The sequence below is a fragment of the Perissodus microlepis genome, chromosome 5 (assembly GCF_051167445.1).
Source record: "Perissodus microlepis isolate ML-2025 ecotype Zambia chromosome 5, ASM5116744v1, whole genome shotgun sequence".
NCBI classification, from domain to species: Eukaryota; Metazoa; Chordata; class Actinopteri; order Cichliformes; family Cichlidae; genus Perissodus; species Perissodus microlepis.
In genome coordinates this window covers 16,069,534-16,087,299 of record NC_140465.1, presented here as the reverse complement: position 1 = coordinate 16,087,299, position 17,766 = coordinate 16,069,534, and the positions used below count along the sequence as shown (strand labels likewise).

Genomic DNA, 17,766 nt, shown 5'->3' with positions numbered 1-17,766 from the left:
GCAGCTGATCTCTGAATGCCACGCCGCTGCAATAAAATCTGCTTCTCGTCAAACTGTTATCTTGCATGGAGATCGTATCTAAGCTCCACAAATCAAGTTTACATTGATATTAATGGATCAAAGTCTGGTAAAGGTTCTGTATCCTTCAGATTGCATTAGTGATGTCTGTTGCATTCTAACCTTTAGGAGTATCATCAATTAATTAAAAACAAAACAAAACAAAAACATTTAAATTCAGTCACAGAAATGCTAAACAAGGAGCTGGAGAGGAATTATAACTATCCAGCAGGCAGAACTGAGAAAATAAGATTCATTTTATTTTATTGGCAACAAGGCAGATTTATTAAGGGGGGTAAATTAGCACGGTGCTGCAATCGCAGGGTGATCTACTATGTTGCATAAAAAGTTGCGCAATAATATTCTGCCAAGAGCAGCTCAAACTGACAAACAAATCTCCGATGAGGCAGCCGGCAACGTACTAACCAAAACAATACAGCAGACAAGTGAGAGGCAGCTGATGAGAGCCGGTATGTTGCTGATATGATGAAGGTATTATTGCTGTGCCATGTAAATGTGCACATTGCTTTGTTTTTGTTTTTATATATATATATATATATTTTTTTTTTTTTTTGGGGGGGGGGGGGGGGGGGGTTGGTAGTTACATATTGAAACATTCAGATGGCTTGTAGTAGATCCTTTACCGGACAGAAGCAAAACAAAAGGATCAGGTAAGGCGTGCATGTTGTAGTCCATCTACTGGATGTTGTAGTTTCGACACTGCAGATATCTGACATCGTGCTGTTAAGGAGCCTAGGCTAAGTAGACTTAGCCTCATCACGTCTCCTACACACCTTTCCTTCACCTCGTGACATTTTCCATTGAGGTCAAGGAAAAGTGTTCTCGCTCATGCTCTCAGCTTCTCTGTGATTTCTATTTAAGCCTTAATTCAGCTTTGTTAGTTTAGTTAGCTTTTAGGGTTTTTTGTTTGCCTACTCCTCTGTCATCTTTTTTTGGCAGCTCCTTTTATTAACATTTTGCTCACAGTAAAGTTTACTCAGCTTTCTGAGTGTTTTTTTTTCGGCCTGTATATTAAAAGGATAGTTGTTTTCTGCAGAGCCACGGTGTAGAATAAATGGTGCAGAACAACATACAGTTTATTAAATAAGAAAGTGCTGAGATAAACGGAAAGAAAAAAATCATCAAATGTTAAGGAGGTATTTTTGCAACTTTCCTTTTTAAACAATCCTCTGACCTCCATCATCGTACATCAAACAGGAACAAAGGTTCTAAAAATGTAAATATTATTTGGAAGCTCCGGCTTTTTGGCGTTAACGGCATGAAATTTAGTGCGGACATTAATGTGCCAGAAAGATGGATCCTACCTACCTACACTGCAAAATCCCATGATTTTTCCTCAAGCTGAGCGGGAGGCAGATGTTTGTGGGTGAAGCAGGGTGAAGCAGCAGTAGCATTACTTTGTAGTACTTTTGAAGTAGTATGATTATCAATATGCATATTTGTTATATGCTTTAGTTTGTGCTTTGTGTATAGGAATGCTAATTATTATAGCACACTTTAAACGTGCTGCATCATGGCTATAGACTTGTTCTGTCATCCCATTAAAAGTTTGCCTGATTTTAAATTTGTTTATTTCAGAAATTTGTGAGTATCAAAATAAATAAATAAATAAATAAAGGCAATGTGGCTAAATAAGAGAGTGACAGTGTTCGCGGGTGGAGACACATCTGGACAACTCATCTGTGAAATAGTGAGGTCATGAGTCACTCTGATCACATGTGCGTCATTTCCTATGTTAATCCCTGTTACTGGATCCTGCTGGCTCCTTTTGACGTTAACTGTAAGTGTAAATCTGCTCCTTCCTCTTTCCAGCCTGTACAAAAGATGAAGTCTGATGGGCAGTCCCTTCAAATCATCATGTGGAACGGATGACAAAAACTCTTGCCCGTTTGTACTGTATATTCTTTACACGGCTCAAAGTACACAGCCATAAATGTTTGTTTTTAAAGACATTATAGCATAAAGATCTACACATCTTACCATATTATGTAGCTCATACCCAGCAACCCTTTTGTGCCTCGGATATGCTTGCTTTAATTCAGCATATTTTGATTTGCCTCATTAGCAACCGAAATGCATTTTCCATCAACAACAATGACACAGAAACCACAATATGGTGACAAGGATACAGAAAAAGCAGCGCCCTTCGATTGCTTCCACATTTACAGCATCTCTAATCCTGCATCATCTGTCATGCACATCCTGTCCTTGCTCTTCAATGCAGCCAGTGCTCCATTTTGGCAGTGCGTGGGTGTGCACACATGTGTCTGTGTCTACAAACGAACACTGCAGTGTGTGTGGGCGTGCATGTGCGTGGAGGACAGGCGTGAGGAAACCAGCTGAGGCTGATGGAATTTCCTTTATGTAAAAATAAATAAATAAATAAATAAAAAATGCTTCTGGTTCTTAAATTGGCAAGTCGGTTGTAAGGTTCTGGTTACAGCTGCACAATTATAGCAACTGTGATAATTCTTGTTTTTGAATGACTTTGATCATAATTATTATTATTACTATTCACAAACGCTGTATCCTTAAAGGCAAGCTCTGTAATGATGTGGCACTTTCTGTAATTTTGAGATGGGCGTTATGATGTACTGATGTGCAGTAATGAGCTCATGACGAATGTAGCAATAGCGAACACACACAGAGAAATGCTTTTTTATTTATTTTTTTCTACTCTGATGATAAAATCCCCCATTTTTCCTGCTCTAAGCTTGTCTAGTATCATCTGGTTTACAACTAGCACATTTCCAAAAGACAGCTGCACCACATTGTGCGTGCATGTGGAAACCAGGGCTCGCCTGTCTGTCACTATTCTGCTTCTATACTTTCTATGACGGTCGGCGCTGAGCAAGTCATTTCTGTCATGTTACTTCATTCTTTTAGTCACATGGAAAAGGAATGTGGAGAGAGTGAGAGACAAGTGGTTGCACTCCAAGCAGATGTGAGGGGAGGAAAAGGAGCAGAACAAAACTACATGCTACATTATTCTATAGGGCTGCTTGAAGTCCCGAAATCAAAAGTAAAGTGAAAATATGTGAAAGTTCACACAAGGAAGACTGTCTTTAATGTGCACCCTCTTTCTCATTTTCCGCTCAAATTCAGTCAGCGGACTGAGGGCGTTCCCCTATTTCCATTAAACCGATTCGATTTTGTCACGACTTTCGTGAGCACATTATCTTCCCTCTGTTGAATTTTAAAACTCCTCATTTCCCCTGCTGCTGTAAGGAGCTACTTAGTGTGTCAGATCCCCTCCAGTTCTCATCAGAACCAATATCCAGAGGTCTGCTCGCTAAGCTCATCAAAAGTCCTGCACGCCCTCCCATCTCTCCCAGCCGGTTCTTCAATACTTCTCATTCCTTCATCGAGTTACAGCTCTGTTGGCGCCGCTCAGCAATTATAAAGTACAAATGAGACGTTGCGTACTTCTTCGACTTTCTCTGGTGCACTCGCAAAATAGGCTCGCTTTCATTTTAGCCTTCCCTTAAGGTGACGGTAAGAGATTGTGGGGAGAAGCACGCAGTTTATTTTCCGAAAATAAACGGAACGGCAAAGTGAGGGAGAAATTCGGCGTTGTTCTGATTCAGGGCCAAGTCCCCGATTAATGTTTGCAGCTACGAATGATTACAAACCACCTGTCGACCAACTTCCCAAAAGATGTTGTAATGAGGCATCGCAGGTGGCTTTCTCAAGATGAGATTTCTGTTTTTGTCGCTCTGTTTTCTTCTGACTCATTGAAGACAAGCTGCCCGAAACCAAGCCACAGTATGACTAGAAACAGGGTGCGAAGCAAAGGAGCGATAAAGGGGAAAAAGAAGGTAAGAAAGACGATGTGACTGCTTGACCTGCAGGGTGTCTACACTCAGGAACATGCAAGTTCTCATGTCTGTATTCAGTGACTCCTCAGGTTTTGACTTTTAGTTTCATTTTTACACAAGTAAGGACTCTACAGTGTTTTTTGAAAGGAGACTTAAGCCATGGAAAAATACAGCTGCTTCTAATGTGTTGCCATAATATCTGTGACTGACTGTGCACAGAGCCGAGAGAAGCTCAGCTCAGCTTTTGGCCCAGTTTCCGGACATTTTTTTGTTACCCTATTTACATTGTGTTTGAAGTATTTATTTACCCCTCTGATATACACTTTCATGTTCTTTAACCTTTAAAAAAATGACCAAAAAACCCCCATTTGAAAACATTTTCTTCTTCTTCTTCTTGCAGACTTCTCTCTCGCTGCCCCCGAACATGCCTTCCCCCTCTCCTCTTTCTTTGTCTTTGCCGGGCAGTTTCCACCAGCACCCTGCTGGCCAACAGGACCAGACAAGAATTTAACTGGGCCCTCAGCTGATCCGGTATGGAAATCTTACAAATGAGTCACATGTTTAATTTGGCGAAAAATTTTATGCCGGGTTCACTTTGTGACACAAGTGTTCCCGTTTATCTGGGCTTGAGACCAGAACTAAGAGAACCTGTGGCTGACTTTGGTGGGACCGTACTAATCGGATTAAATTACCCCAAGTTGTACGACAAGCTCTGTCAAACTGCCATCTGAAAAAGTGGATGGATGTTTATTTGTCTATCTGACAAAAACATGGGTGTATGTTCATCACACAGAAAGACGCCTAAATCACTCCCAGATAACAATGTCCACCTTGCTGTAGGAGAAGTAATAAGTAGTAAGTAAGTAGTAATGGATATCTGCTATGTCACAGCTAATGCACGCATTACATCAACAATTCATTTTAATAAGACCTGCATGTATAACGGAAGCACTTTTCTATGCAAAGCTACAAAAATGCTGAAACGTTCCTCCTCCTTTTCATATAAACCAAGAGAAAAAGTCTAATTATCATTTCTGGAGTGTAGTGCACGCCTGTGTTTTTGACAATGCCAAAAGGCCTACAGAAGAAAACTGAAAAGCCAAAGCTTAAAAGATCCCAAGTGGTTTGGCAGATTGCTATGTAGCCACAGGTGGTGTAAAGTGTGCCTCACTGAGCTAATTACACTTAGCGATTACAGCAAAACATTTTCACGTTGAATTGCTGTCAGAAACAGAATTACAATACAAACACATAAATAATACATTCCCATATTAAAGTGTGAGTAAAGTGTGAGAGAAGGCTATAGAAGACCATTTTCTGGTGGTCTTTTTGAGTTTTTTTGTGGCTCATCGAATAATTTGAAAAGCATTTAAAGCGTAATTTGAAAACATTATAAACATTAAATGGTTTAGCTGTGATGCTGCGCTGTACTTACGGTGCAGGCTGAAGGAAATATTGATGATTCTCTCGTCCGTGAAGCTCTTCAGATTGGGGATGAAGGCACATTTGAGGTTTGTGGACGAGGGGGAGTCTCCTACATGGATCCAGCAGACCTTTTCCTCAGCATAAAGGAAGTCCATGGCGGTGGTTTGTTTGGTGCTGGTAGACAGCAGATTGTTGACTGTGGTGCCGCTCAGAAAGGTGGCGTTTATGTTCTGGGAATTGGCGATCAACAGGACAGGAAGACGCTCTACTGGCACTGGAAAGAAAGACGGACATAACTAAGAGTAAACAGAAGGAACGCGAGGAGATCATCAATATGCACTCAGACAACCTGGTTCACTCTACAGTTCTACTGCTGCCTGACTGTACTCACCATTCTTGGCCTTGCAGGAGCGGTTGTCTGGCTGAGACAGGTAGCCTTCCACACAGGAACAGGTGTAGGATCCTTCGGTGTTAGTACAGTTCTGACTGCAGGTCCCGTACAGGCTGCACTCATCAAAGTCTGAATCCAAGAAACCGCAGATGGTGTTATTAGTCAGTAAATACACCAAATAGCATCAACAGCTCAGAAATGAAAGGACAGCATAAAAGGATAAAAACTTGACAGTATAATTTTAAGAAAAAATGCTGATTAATATTTACTTTCAGTTTGCTTAATCCTGTCAAATACATCTCTCATTTGTTTTTCATGTTCCCACTGGCTTCTAATTTCTTAAAGGTGTGAGTATTTGTAGATAGACACCAGGTTTGTTGCAAAAATAACCATGATATAAATGGGATTTACAGGTGTTGCTCATCATTGCCAGTAAGTCCTCCAAAAACCTGCCAAAATGCAACATTTTCAAGACAGACTTTTGCAGGAAATGCTCCACATGTTTCTCAGCACCCAACCCACCCGCACTCAGTTTGGCTTCTATAAAACCTGAATAAACTTTGGTTTGGCTTTGTAAACAACACGTTTATTACTAAAAAAATGTGCGCATACGACAGAAAGATGAATCACAGACTGTTTTTCTGCCGTGACACGATGATTAGACACTTGCGGTCCATACTTGACTATCGGAATTTATAGGAACTCACCTTTGCATGTCTTTCCATCTGGGCTGATCTCATAGCCAGTCTTACAGTAACAAGCAGGCCCTGCCGGAGTAACGGCACAATGTTCCTTACAGCCCATGTGTGAGCAGTTGGTGATATACTCTGAAATAAAAGGAAAGAGAGCAACGGAAGAGAGGAATGATGAATAAATGAACACTAAAAACAAACGACAGCTTTTAATCATGTTCGTCTCCTGTTACTTATATTGCTACTGCACTGAAAATGCTTCCTCGGTGGTTCTAACGGGGAAAGGGATTTGTAATAATTATGCAATAATCCGTTCAACATATCACTATACACTCAGATATTATACTGTGATCACTCAGCTTCCGTTCATCTCGCTCAGTACTGTCTATCAGAAGACACAGAGCTTAGAGAATGCCTGTAGGTATCAGGCACAGGTGCTGCTGAATCTGCTATCGTACGCTTTCTTTTTAGAGCTCAGCAGGGTGCTTAACTGCATAAAATCTTGATGTGCATTGCTAAATTGTTCAATTTCACCCTCTGTGGCTCCCTCCCGACTGTGAAGAACATATAAATAATGGGCATGAAAAATTTATAGTCAGCTCAGTTATATCATCAGTTAAGACACTAGAACTGACAGAGACGTGATCTACAGTTTCCTTGACTGCTCTGTGCCTCAACATGTCACTGAAAACAAAAACAACCCAAAAAAACCCTCAAAAATAAATCAAATCAACAATAACTGGAAGTAAGATTAAAAAAAAGAGTCAACAACAACAAGTGGTTCTCAGTAGAAAAATAGATACAGGGGGGTTTATTCAAAATATGACTGTGTTTGTGTAAATGGTACAAATGGTTCCCATTATAATTCTGCTGTTGCATTAAGGAGTTTTCAGGATCAAACTTTGACTGTTCAGCTCGACGGAGGAATCATGAGACTTGGTCAAACTAATGTATCGAACATCTAGTAACAACTAATGTACCAGCCTCGCCCTAATATGACGAGAAATGTTTTAAACTTACAGAGACAAAACTCAAACATACGTATACAGTCATATGAAAAAGGTTTTCGCACGACTCTGTGCAGTCCTGTGAAAAACTAAGCACACTCCATGTTTAAGTAGCTTGGCAGCAATAATTTGGAAGAGTTGTTTCCTATATGACTTCATCCGTTTCTCACATCATAGTGAAGAAATACTGGGCCATTCTTCTTTCCACCATTGCTTCAGTTCATTGAGGTTTGGAGGCATTCGTTTAAGGACCCGCCACAGTATTTCAGTCAAGTTGAGGTCTGGACTTTGGGTAGATTTTAACTTCATTGTTTGCTTTTTCAGCTATTCTGTTGTAGATATGTTGCTGTGCTTCAGATCATTGACTTGTTGTATGACCCATTCTGGGGAAGTTTTAGCTTTCACAAAGCATTTGACTCCAGAATACTTTGGTACACAGAGGAGTTCATGCCCAACTCAATGATTTCAATGTGCCCAGGCCCTGTGGCTGCACAGCAAGCCCAAATCGCCATCCATCCACCACTGTGCTTTACTGTTGGTATGAGGCATCTGTGCCTATACGCTGTTTGGACTTTATGGTTTGTCACATTACCCTTGGGTAATTCAAAAGTAGGAAGTAAATTTAACAGCAGTGCCAAGTGCAACTGGCGAACTGATACTAATGATTATAGGGGTAGCTGCAAAGTAAACTCTAAATTGGGAGAAATGTAACCCATTTCACTAAAGTTATTTCTCTGGAACTCTTAATCTTCAGGTCAACTCACAGGTATTGCTTCAAATCACTAAAGTATAACATATATATTCTAGTGATCTTAAGCTTGATTGTTTTAGTTCTAAGTGAGTAAGAGAAGAGACATAAAAGAAAATAACCAAATATTCCCACCTAGCATTCAAAATCAATGTCTCAGTGTTATCACAGACCATCTCCAAGGCTACGTACACGTCTGAGATAAAAGAGTACAAACATAACATCAGGAGAGCTTTCAAAAGAGCAGGGAACACGCCATGAGATATAAATCTAGACATGAGTCATAGTCAAACAAACGCACAGCCATGTCAAACCAAGCTGAGATCTATCAGTCACAAGTGATTCACTTTTCCCACAAACACTGGAAGACTCTTCACACTAAAAAAAAAAACACCTCTAGAAAGAGAAGAGGCGAAGTCAAAGTGTCGCATTTCTGAGACAAAATCCCACGAGTCTGTCGCAGTGCTGTGCAAACCTCTGAACTACTGACCGAATGAATTTCTTAAATAAAAAATAAACTTCATCTGTAAGCGCTAAGCGGGAAACAGAGAAGAAACCACACAAATCAGCAGATTTTTTTGGTTTGTGCATTTTTAAAGATGTTACCCCAGACCCCTACATGAGAAAGGGATGAATTCCCCTGTGTAACCACTGTCCTGCTGACAATCCTATGAATACACCAGTCTTTCTCCTGCTCTCAAGAGACTTGCTGGGACAGCCACAGTTGAAATTACAGACATGCTCGGAATTTTCCAAAACAAGTCTGAGCAACTGAGATTAGTTTAGAAAACCAACATGGGCAACAATGTAAACAACCTACGGTGACAGACACGGCAAAATATTTATTTTGAATTACATAAAATGCAGAATGCAACCTTAAAATCAGTCAGATGACTCTTAAATGTAACACCTGATGTTACCTGATGAAATAATCAACTAACAGTGCATATTATGTTAGCGCGATCTGCCTTATTACAAAACCTGCCATTACTGTGCATTTAGGTGACCATGATGAGAGACAGACAGAGTCTGGCTCAGATGCTGGCAGTTCTTGCTGCAGTCTACCGGTAGCGTCTCCTTTCAGGCCAGGATAGACGAATGTCACCGAGCAGTGACTAAGTTTGTGGTCAAACTGATTTTCGGTAAGTGAATGTGTTTAATTGTAGGCAGGGACATTACTGGATATTCTTGTGTAATTGCTATAGAATAATTTATGTTATACTTTGTTATTGCTACAGAAGAATATTTATTTTATTATTTTACATTTACAATTTTTTTTCCTGGGGACCCTGTGACACCCCATTTAAGAGCCGTAGGCTGGATCTCTTAAGATCTCACTGTTGGGTTTGTAAGGCCATGTTACTCCTAAATTTCTATCTTGTTCAAAGAGAAGATATAAAACAAAGTTCTAAGCTCGTCGACCTTAGTGTTCTCCTTTTTTTAAAAAAAGAATCGATAAGAGAATCAATAAAGAATCGAATCGTTAAACAGAATCGAAAATGGAATCGGAATCGTGAAAATCTTATCAATACCCATCCCTAACTTTAACCCCAAGTCACAGGCCCCAAAAAGATTTCTTTCTTCTTCTTTCTTTTTTTTAATAGTGCAGAAGGTACCCCTGGATACAGGGGCATCCCATATGCTGACAGAGTTTCATCCCAATTATGAGGTGAACACACACACACACACACACACACACACACACACACACACACCGTAACGAAGTCTAGCCAACCTGAAAGCGCATGAAAATTTGATGCCCCTCCCAGTGGCTCTTTCTGTGTTTCTTCGATAAATATTTAATCCCAGCTCATTTTTAACTAAGAGTATTGGGGACACCCAGAAAAGAATAAAGGAAAAGAATGATGGACGGAAAGGCAGGTTTTGGTGTGTGTCCTCCGCAGTAAAACTCTACTATTATTGACAGCTACGATTATTAAAGACTAATGGACACTCCAGAGGACAGGTGAGTGATGCTGGGTTTGTGATGTGTGCTGACTTTTGACCAGCGCCACATAAAGCAGTCTGATTGATAGTTCATCTTCAATTCTGTTCCTCTGCTGACCTTTAAGTTAAAGTCCCCAGGTTGAGTTCCTTTTAGATCTTTACCCTTTCCTCCAATAATATAAAAGTGTTTTGCACAATTAAATTCTATTTTTTGAAGCTCTTTTGAGCTCAATCAGCAAATTCTTAAAAAAGAAATGTCACATTCCTTGGAGTCATCATAAATTACTTCCCAGTTTCTGGTTTCAAAATGACTGCTTCCCTAATTCAAATCATAAAGACTTTATAGCTCTAAAAATACACACAGCCGCAAAATACAGCACACAGAACCGGTGGGAACATACGCAGATGGCAGCACAATCCAATGTTATAACATGAATGTGGTAAATCAACATGTTGCTGCGATGTCAGCGGTGCTTCACGGCGTGCACATATCATGGGTGAAGACTGTACAATAAATAAGTAAAAAGACAGTCAGACACCATTAGTTTCACACAGATCCACATCTGTAATATTAACCTACACAGTCTTATACAACCATATTGCATATCATAGACGAGGGCAGAATTATGAGCTTCCCTATGAAAATTGTATGTAGTTAAGAACAAGAAGTTTTCAACATAGTTTTCCAAAAATCCTAGTTTAATTTTGGACACTTTCATTATTCCACTTTACAAAAACCAGACACTGCCAGGGTCAGTGCTCAAGTCTTAATGACCTATTTATACTGTGTGTAAACTGGAAGATAACCCTCGGCTTTCCATAAAAAGGTCAGTTTTTCAGGAGGCTAATAATACGGACCTTGGTAATCTTTCTTTTTTTTCTGAAGTAATTCTGTTATTGTGTGCAAATAGAAATAATTTATGCGTTCTAAAGAAAACTAGTGTGTTTAGAGTAGCTATGTTAAAACTCACTTACTCCCAAAAAGCACTTGGGGAATATTTGACAAAAGCTTTCATAGGGAGCTAAGTTTTTATCCTCATCTGTGTGTTTTTTTTTGGGGGGGGGTTATAAAAATGTGGCTTAAGTGATACCTCTGCAGTGTGGTCCTTCATCCCAGCCATCAGTGCAGTCTGAGACCCCATTGCACAGTTTGCTCATGTGGATGCACAGCTCTGTTCCTCCACACTGGTATTCATTGGGAGGGCATCGTGATACCGTGCTGTGTGGACCTGAGGGAAGACAAACACAAACACGGTTGACTGACAATGTTAAGTTGTAGTTGTTAATGCCAGCTTAATCTTTACTATTTCCACATGTCGGTTTCATTCTCCTTTTTCTGTAACAATGTGTTTTACTAACATCCTTCTTTGAATTTTTGTTCCCAAATTTTAGCGCTCGCTGCAGTTTGCTCCAATTTCCAGTAGTGGCTGAAAATCCTTCTGCATACAGGAAGCCAAATTTCTGGTGTCATAGTTTGTGGAAGTAAATGCCACAGATGGATGCAGATGCAGTACGAGTACACTTTGTAAATGTTCCCCAACTGTTTTGTATTCTGTGACACCAATGCATGCTTGCAAAAGCAGAACTGAAAACATCTAACTCTGAATTTAATAACCTCTCATCCTAACAATTTCAAAGTTGACAGTACTTTTCAGAAGGTTCCCACTAATACATATTCTATGAATTAATATATAAATAGCAATAAATTGCAGACAAAATCTGGGATGTAGCAAATATGATTTCTTTTTATATATAACATTTGTCAGAAGGTTCAATAAATGCTCCATTTTCAGAAAATTTGGATTTTTGGTTCAGGCTTCTTAGGTTAGTCATAGACTTAGTAAAACGTTGGAAACATTCCTGAGATTTTGGTCCGTATCGATGTGATAGATTCATGCAGTTGCTGCAAATTTGCATATCTATGATGAGAGTCTCCTGTTCCGCCACGTCCTAAATGTTGCCCTACTAAACCGATCTGATCCATTTGAGCACAATTAACTCATTGTCATGTTCAAGAAATCAATTTGAGATGATTTGAGCTTAGTGACACATCCCGCTGGACACAACCATCAGAAAATGGATACACTGTGGGCTTAAATTGATGAGCATCATCATCAGCAATCCTCAGGTAGGCTTGTTGCTACTAAGGGACCCAAAGTGTGCCAAGAAAATATCCCCGACACCAATATAACAGATTGGCAGCCTCAAATGTTTATACAAGGCAGGATGGCTCCATGAGTTTACGTTGTTTATGCCAAATTTTCACACTACCATCTGAGTGTCGCAGCAGAAACTGAGACTCATGAGACCAAATGACATTTTTACCAATCTTCTACTGTTTGGGTAAACTTGTGAATTGTAGCCGCAGTTTCCTGTTCTCAGTTGGCAGGAATACAACCAAGTGTGGTCTCTGCTGCTTCGGGGTTCGACCTGTTGTGCATTCAGAGATGCTGTTCTACATATCTTGGTTGTAACAAGTGGTTATTTGAGTTACTATTGGCTTTCTATGAGCTGGAAGCAGTCTGGCCATTCTCCTCTGTCTTTTGACATCAGCAACGCACCTGAGAGATGGCTGTGTGGGAAAATCACAGCAGAAATAACTCCCATCTGGCCCATCTGGCATCAACAATCGTGCCGTGTTCGAAGTCACTCAAATCACGTTTCTTTCCCATTATGATGCTCAATTTTAACTACAGCAGGTCATCTTGCTCATGTATTCATGCCTTAATGCTTTGAGATGGTGCCATGTGATTGGCTGCATGAATGATTTGTACTGAATAATCTGTACGTATATAGATAGATCTACTTTAGTTTATTCAACATAGGAATATAACCCAAACAAAGATTAATTGGTTACATTTATAATTGGTATCACTTGTATATGTAGTGCCTACATAGTTAAACTAAATAAGATAAGTCACTCTGCTTGGGTTTCCAATAAGAACCACTCACGGCAGGAATAAACACAAGTGTGATGGATACCAAAATTGTACTGTATCACCTCATCTGTGAAAACACCTTCAGCTGTGCCATTGCAAACACTTGTTGAAAGCAGCTTTGTCTCAAGCCACAGAGGCCCATACAGCACAGCCCCAGAATAATCTTACTCTCTGGATCTTCATCATACGCCTTGTCCCTTTATCTCTTTCATCAATTTTCTCTCGACTATAAACCATGCAGTAAAGCAGGAATGCTTTAAAATCAGTCTTCACAAAAATACTGCCCTTTTGTTCTAGCAGTAGATGACAGACTTTCTGACAAAGTCCCCGGGCACTACATTTGTCAGACCGAAGGAACACAAAATCCTTCTCTGCCACCTCCTGAGTTAAGCTATCCATTCCTAAATGTCTGCGGAGAGTACCACTGCTGTTGGATTCAACACAAAACATCTACAAGAATAAAGAATCCATAGTCTGGCTTTCAGTGAATCAACCTATAGGTACTGTTATATCTTATAACCTTTAAAGAATACCTTTTGTCTAGATACACTGCAGAGTACACCTGACCCAGTCACTGTGCTGAGTAATTGATGATTTAATCAGAGCTGCATCTTGTAATATCTGAGGTTTTAGAGTTGGGAAACCTCACTACATAAGATCCTGTTCTTACACTGGCTGTTGTTTTGTGAAACATTAAGTGTCTCCTCTGTGTAATGCAAACAGGAAAGATTACATAAAAAAAAAAAAAATCTAATGTTTTTTCCTCTAGTACTTCTTTATCATGGATGTCCATGCATTTTTCCTGCTTGCCAACTTAACCGGCAGAAAGACACAGCAAGCATCCAAAGGACCACTGAGGCAGCAAAAGATGGCCACTAAAGAAAAGTAGGAGGAACTATAAAAACACACCACTATCCTAGCTTGGACTAGCCAAATGACTGCCTTCACTGAATCTGCAGTGTGCACACATCTCTCTCCAAAAGGCAAAACACCAACAATAATCACACCAGAGCTCTGGCATGTAGTCCCGATGTGAGTGTGTGCTAAGGAAAGAACTTTGGGATTTCTGGGAAGGAAAACATGTTGACCTTTGAAAAGTAAATTCATAAAACTTTAACTGGATATAGAAAGAACATATGCTGACAAACCCCTTTGCTAAGGAACCCCTTTTTCCTTTTTCCTTTTTTGGGGATTGAGTTTGCTGTTTTGTAACTCTGACCAGACTTTTTTTCCCCCACAGACTAAATGACTCAGCATAACCCCGGCACAAACCCTCTATGTGTGCCCAGAACTTTGGCTGGTATCTCCAAACTCCTTTCAGCAAATTTTGAAGCAATAATCCACAACTTTCGGCAGCTCTTGTAACATTTATCATCACAGTAATAACATCCAGTTTGCAGCAGAATTAGGCTATAGCTGAGAACAAATGCTTTAATTAGATTTCATACTTGTGTTTGAAATGTGATAGACAGTGAGACGGTTCTAGTCAAGGGATAGTTTGGCATTTCTTTCCAAGAGTTAAATGAGAAAATCAATACCAGAATGAAGCTCCAGCCGAGTTGCTTAAACTACTTAAAATGCTTTCCAGTTAAGATTAGTGATATTTCGAGGTGGCACATTTTTTGAGACAGCTTGACTACTGTAAAAATTTCCCTCTGCTTCAAATCTTCATGCGAAGCTCGGTCCCAGCTCTGCATTTAGCACAAACACACTCGAGACCGGGATCAAATTTCCCATCAACTCATGCCAAGAAAGAAGTTTCAAACTGATCCTTTAAGTTTCGTTCATTAATTAATAAAACAATAACCTAAAAATGGAAAAAAAAAATTATTTCTTGTGTTTAGTGTTATGACATATACAAGTGGTAGGAATTAAGTTTTGTTCCTCGCTTAACGCACCGACTTCAACCAGACTGCTTGCCTATATGCTACAGATGCTTTTTCTGTATATGTGAAAAGTTAAACTGTTGGCTCTGCCTTTCTTCCATGTTGTTATCCCTACTCACTTTCCTTCTTTAAACAGCACATAAAAAATGATTTGTCCTCCAAAGGCGAGGTAACGTGACGGAGGCAGAGACAGAGAGAGAGAGTGAGACAGAGAGGCAGACAGAAATAAAAAGAGAGAGCGAGAGAGAGAAGACACAGAAGGCCATGTGAAACACCTCATCCACAGGAAGTGGCCAGAAACCCACAAGGCTCAATTCTTCTTCAAGCTGGCACCAGGCGAAGGTGCCGCGGTAGAAAAGGCATTTCTAATTTGAATTAAACAGGGTTTTTTAATCAACATTCCTCTACAGTGAGTGAGCCAGGTTAGCAGGCCTGAACCTTTTTTTTCCACGAAAAAGAAAAAGTATCTTAGTGCCTGCATTATTGACCCGTACAAGCTATTCTTGTGATGCTGACGGTGGTTAAAAACTGCGTTTGGGGGGGTTTGACTATTCTTTTCCTGTGGAGAACCAGAATTTGTTCCAAGACCTAGTTTCTCCACTACAGACGTCACGGAGGCATCAGCAGATACAGGACAGATGTCATTTCTTCCATATGCCTTAAAATGTAAAACTGCAATGCAATATGAGAGCTGAAGTAACCATCTATTTTATGATTTACCCCTTTTTTAATCTGCAGAATCAGTATAAGCACCTGGCGGTCACAGCTGGAGCCAAACAAAGCTTTTCTTCTTTAAGCACCAATCAAAACCAGGCTGAGGCATACAGGATTTCATACACCTTGTACCAGTGGAGTCTCTAAGCTGCTACACACTGAGGTAGATCACATGAACTTTTCCAGTCCAAGGGAATGAGGGCAGAGGGGGGCAATGGTAGTGGGATGGTGAACAAAGAACTAAGGCCATTGTTTGGATCATACAAATCGGCTGTGACCCCCTACAAAACAGGCTGAGCCACAGTGCTGTAAGCAGTGTCACGTGCAAAGCCTGACCTGAGCTGTGGTACAGCCACGTGGAGGGAGAGCTGGGGTAACAGTAAAGGGTAAGGGCCACGGGGCACAGGAGCAAAGTGATGACAGGGCAGCTGGCGCTTTGTGATTTATGAGGAGAATGTTGTATGTGTCATTTAGGACTCTCTCATAATTTTGCAACTTTAAGATTTTTTTTTTTCTTTCACAAGATGAATGCCGAATGATTCATCCTGGAAACTGCTTCCTCATCTGCATTCCCTCTCCACCAGTAGAAAGGAGACAAGCTGATTGAGAGGGAGTCATGATCTGGGTCTGGATTAGGCTGTCCCAGAGCCCAAAGTCTGTTTGGCTGCAAGGGTTTTCCACTGAGTAGTTCACACTTTCCCCCCATATTGCTAGTCAAATGGATTCTTAATGCACCAATAAAAACACAAATACAAATAACGAGATCCTGCCGGTGCTACAGTAAAACATAAAAGGAGCTTTATGCGAGCCAGAATGAGGCTCACTGCAGAGAAAACCAATTCTACCCCACTGCCTTTTATTACATTTGAAATACTTCAGACGTTTAAAAATACGAACGTAAAAGCAAATTGTACAGAAAAGAAGAATCTAATCAAAGGCATCACATATACTGTAAATGTAAACTCATGACCATGTCCTCACGGGCCCTCACTGGTGATGCTCTTGAGCCACATGACATATTCTTGGATGAAGCACCCAGATCCTGACCCAGCGCCACAGAGGCACCCCTGGACCCTCCCCTACCCCACACCCCCCTTGCCTGCCCTGCCAAAGGAAAACAAAACCCCAAACAACTAGGACACCAAAAATTAACACAGCAACAGCACAGCTTTCGCTAATGCTAAGAGAGGACAGAGAGGGGACAGCGAGGGGGGGGGTCTGTATTATGATGTGGCTACTCAACGCAGCCCTGTCAAAAAAAAAAAGATGATGGGCAGCAAAAGAGAAGGCACAGGCAGCCGAGCGGCAAAGGGAACAATGCTGCACTTCACAGCTGTTTTTTTTCCCCTCTTTCTGACAGCTATCCTATAAACACTTTGCTCCGCAGGTGGAAAACAACACATTAACCTGCCACTCGAACCGCACCTGTGGGTGACTCACAAGTACTACAGTGGGACAATTTTCAGTTAGGCTATCTGAATTTTCTTTGTACAGGCAACCACATCTCAGTAATAGCTGTCCTTTTTTTTTTTTTTTTTTTTTTTTTTAACAAAAATTTACATCATAAAAGTTTATTTCAGTAATATGTAGCTTGACTGTGTGTCCTCTCCCCCCACCCTGCTGTTTAATGGTTGGATCTTAGCTCTCTGGCTCTTTGCTCACTCTTTTCATTCTAAGATATCAAGACTGCATTTTCCTTCCTTCTTGTGGGGGGGTGGGCTTCTAGGGTGGCTGGCAGGGGGACAAGCAAAGCAGGAAGGCTAAATCTAGCTCTCGAAAGCACAACAAACTGAGCCTTCTCCAAACACACAAGCACCACTGCTCCTCGGGGCAGAGCAACCACTAAGCAAACAGTGCTGTCAGCGCAGTAAATTGAAAGATTCAAACAGGACAACATCCCCAGAATACCCCAACCACCTAGACAGAGTGGACAAACTCCGGTATTGGTTATGAGAGAGAAAAAGTCAACGATACATGCGAAAAAACAAAAAAAAAAAACCCAAACAAATCTGGTGTGGTGTGAAATTTAAATATGTGGGGGCATTGATCCAAAACACACTTGCTCTACTTCAGCTTTAAAAGTACAGAAAGGAGTTTAACACGTCTTTCTCTCGCACAGCA

At 40.6% G+C, this 17,766-nt stretch overlaps 1 protein-coding gene across 4 annotated transcripts in view; it reads right to left on the bottom strand.

The window, feature by feature from the left end:
* LOC146386971 (low-density lipoprotein receptor-related protein 1-like) overlaps positions 1 to 17,766 on the bottom strand; it is a 96,805-nt gene that overhangs the window by 53,279 nt on the left and 25,760 nt on the right. For all 4 annotated transcript variants that reach the window (XR_014800256.1, XM_084928242.1, XM_084928244.1 and 1 more), the window contains exons 3-6: positions 11,198 to 11,335; positions 6,420 to 6,539; positions 5,713 to 5,841; positions 5,332 to 5,595 (exon numbers count right to left, since the gene is read on the bottom strand). Coding sequence is in view for 3 of the 4 variants with exons in the window: in XM_084928242.1 (XP_084784368.1) it covers positions 5,332 to 5,595; positions 5,713 to 5,841; positions 6,420 to 6,539; positions 11,198 to 11,335 (651 nt within the window). In the remaining variant the exon portion in view is untranslated. The remainder of the gene's footprint in view (positions 1 to 5,331; positions 5,596 to 5,712; positions 5,842 to 6,419; positions 6,540 to 11,197; positions 11,336 to 17,766) is intronic.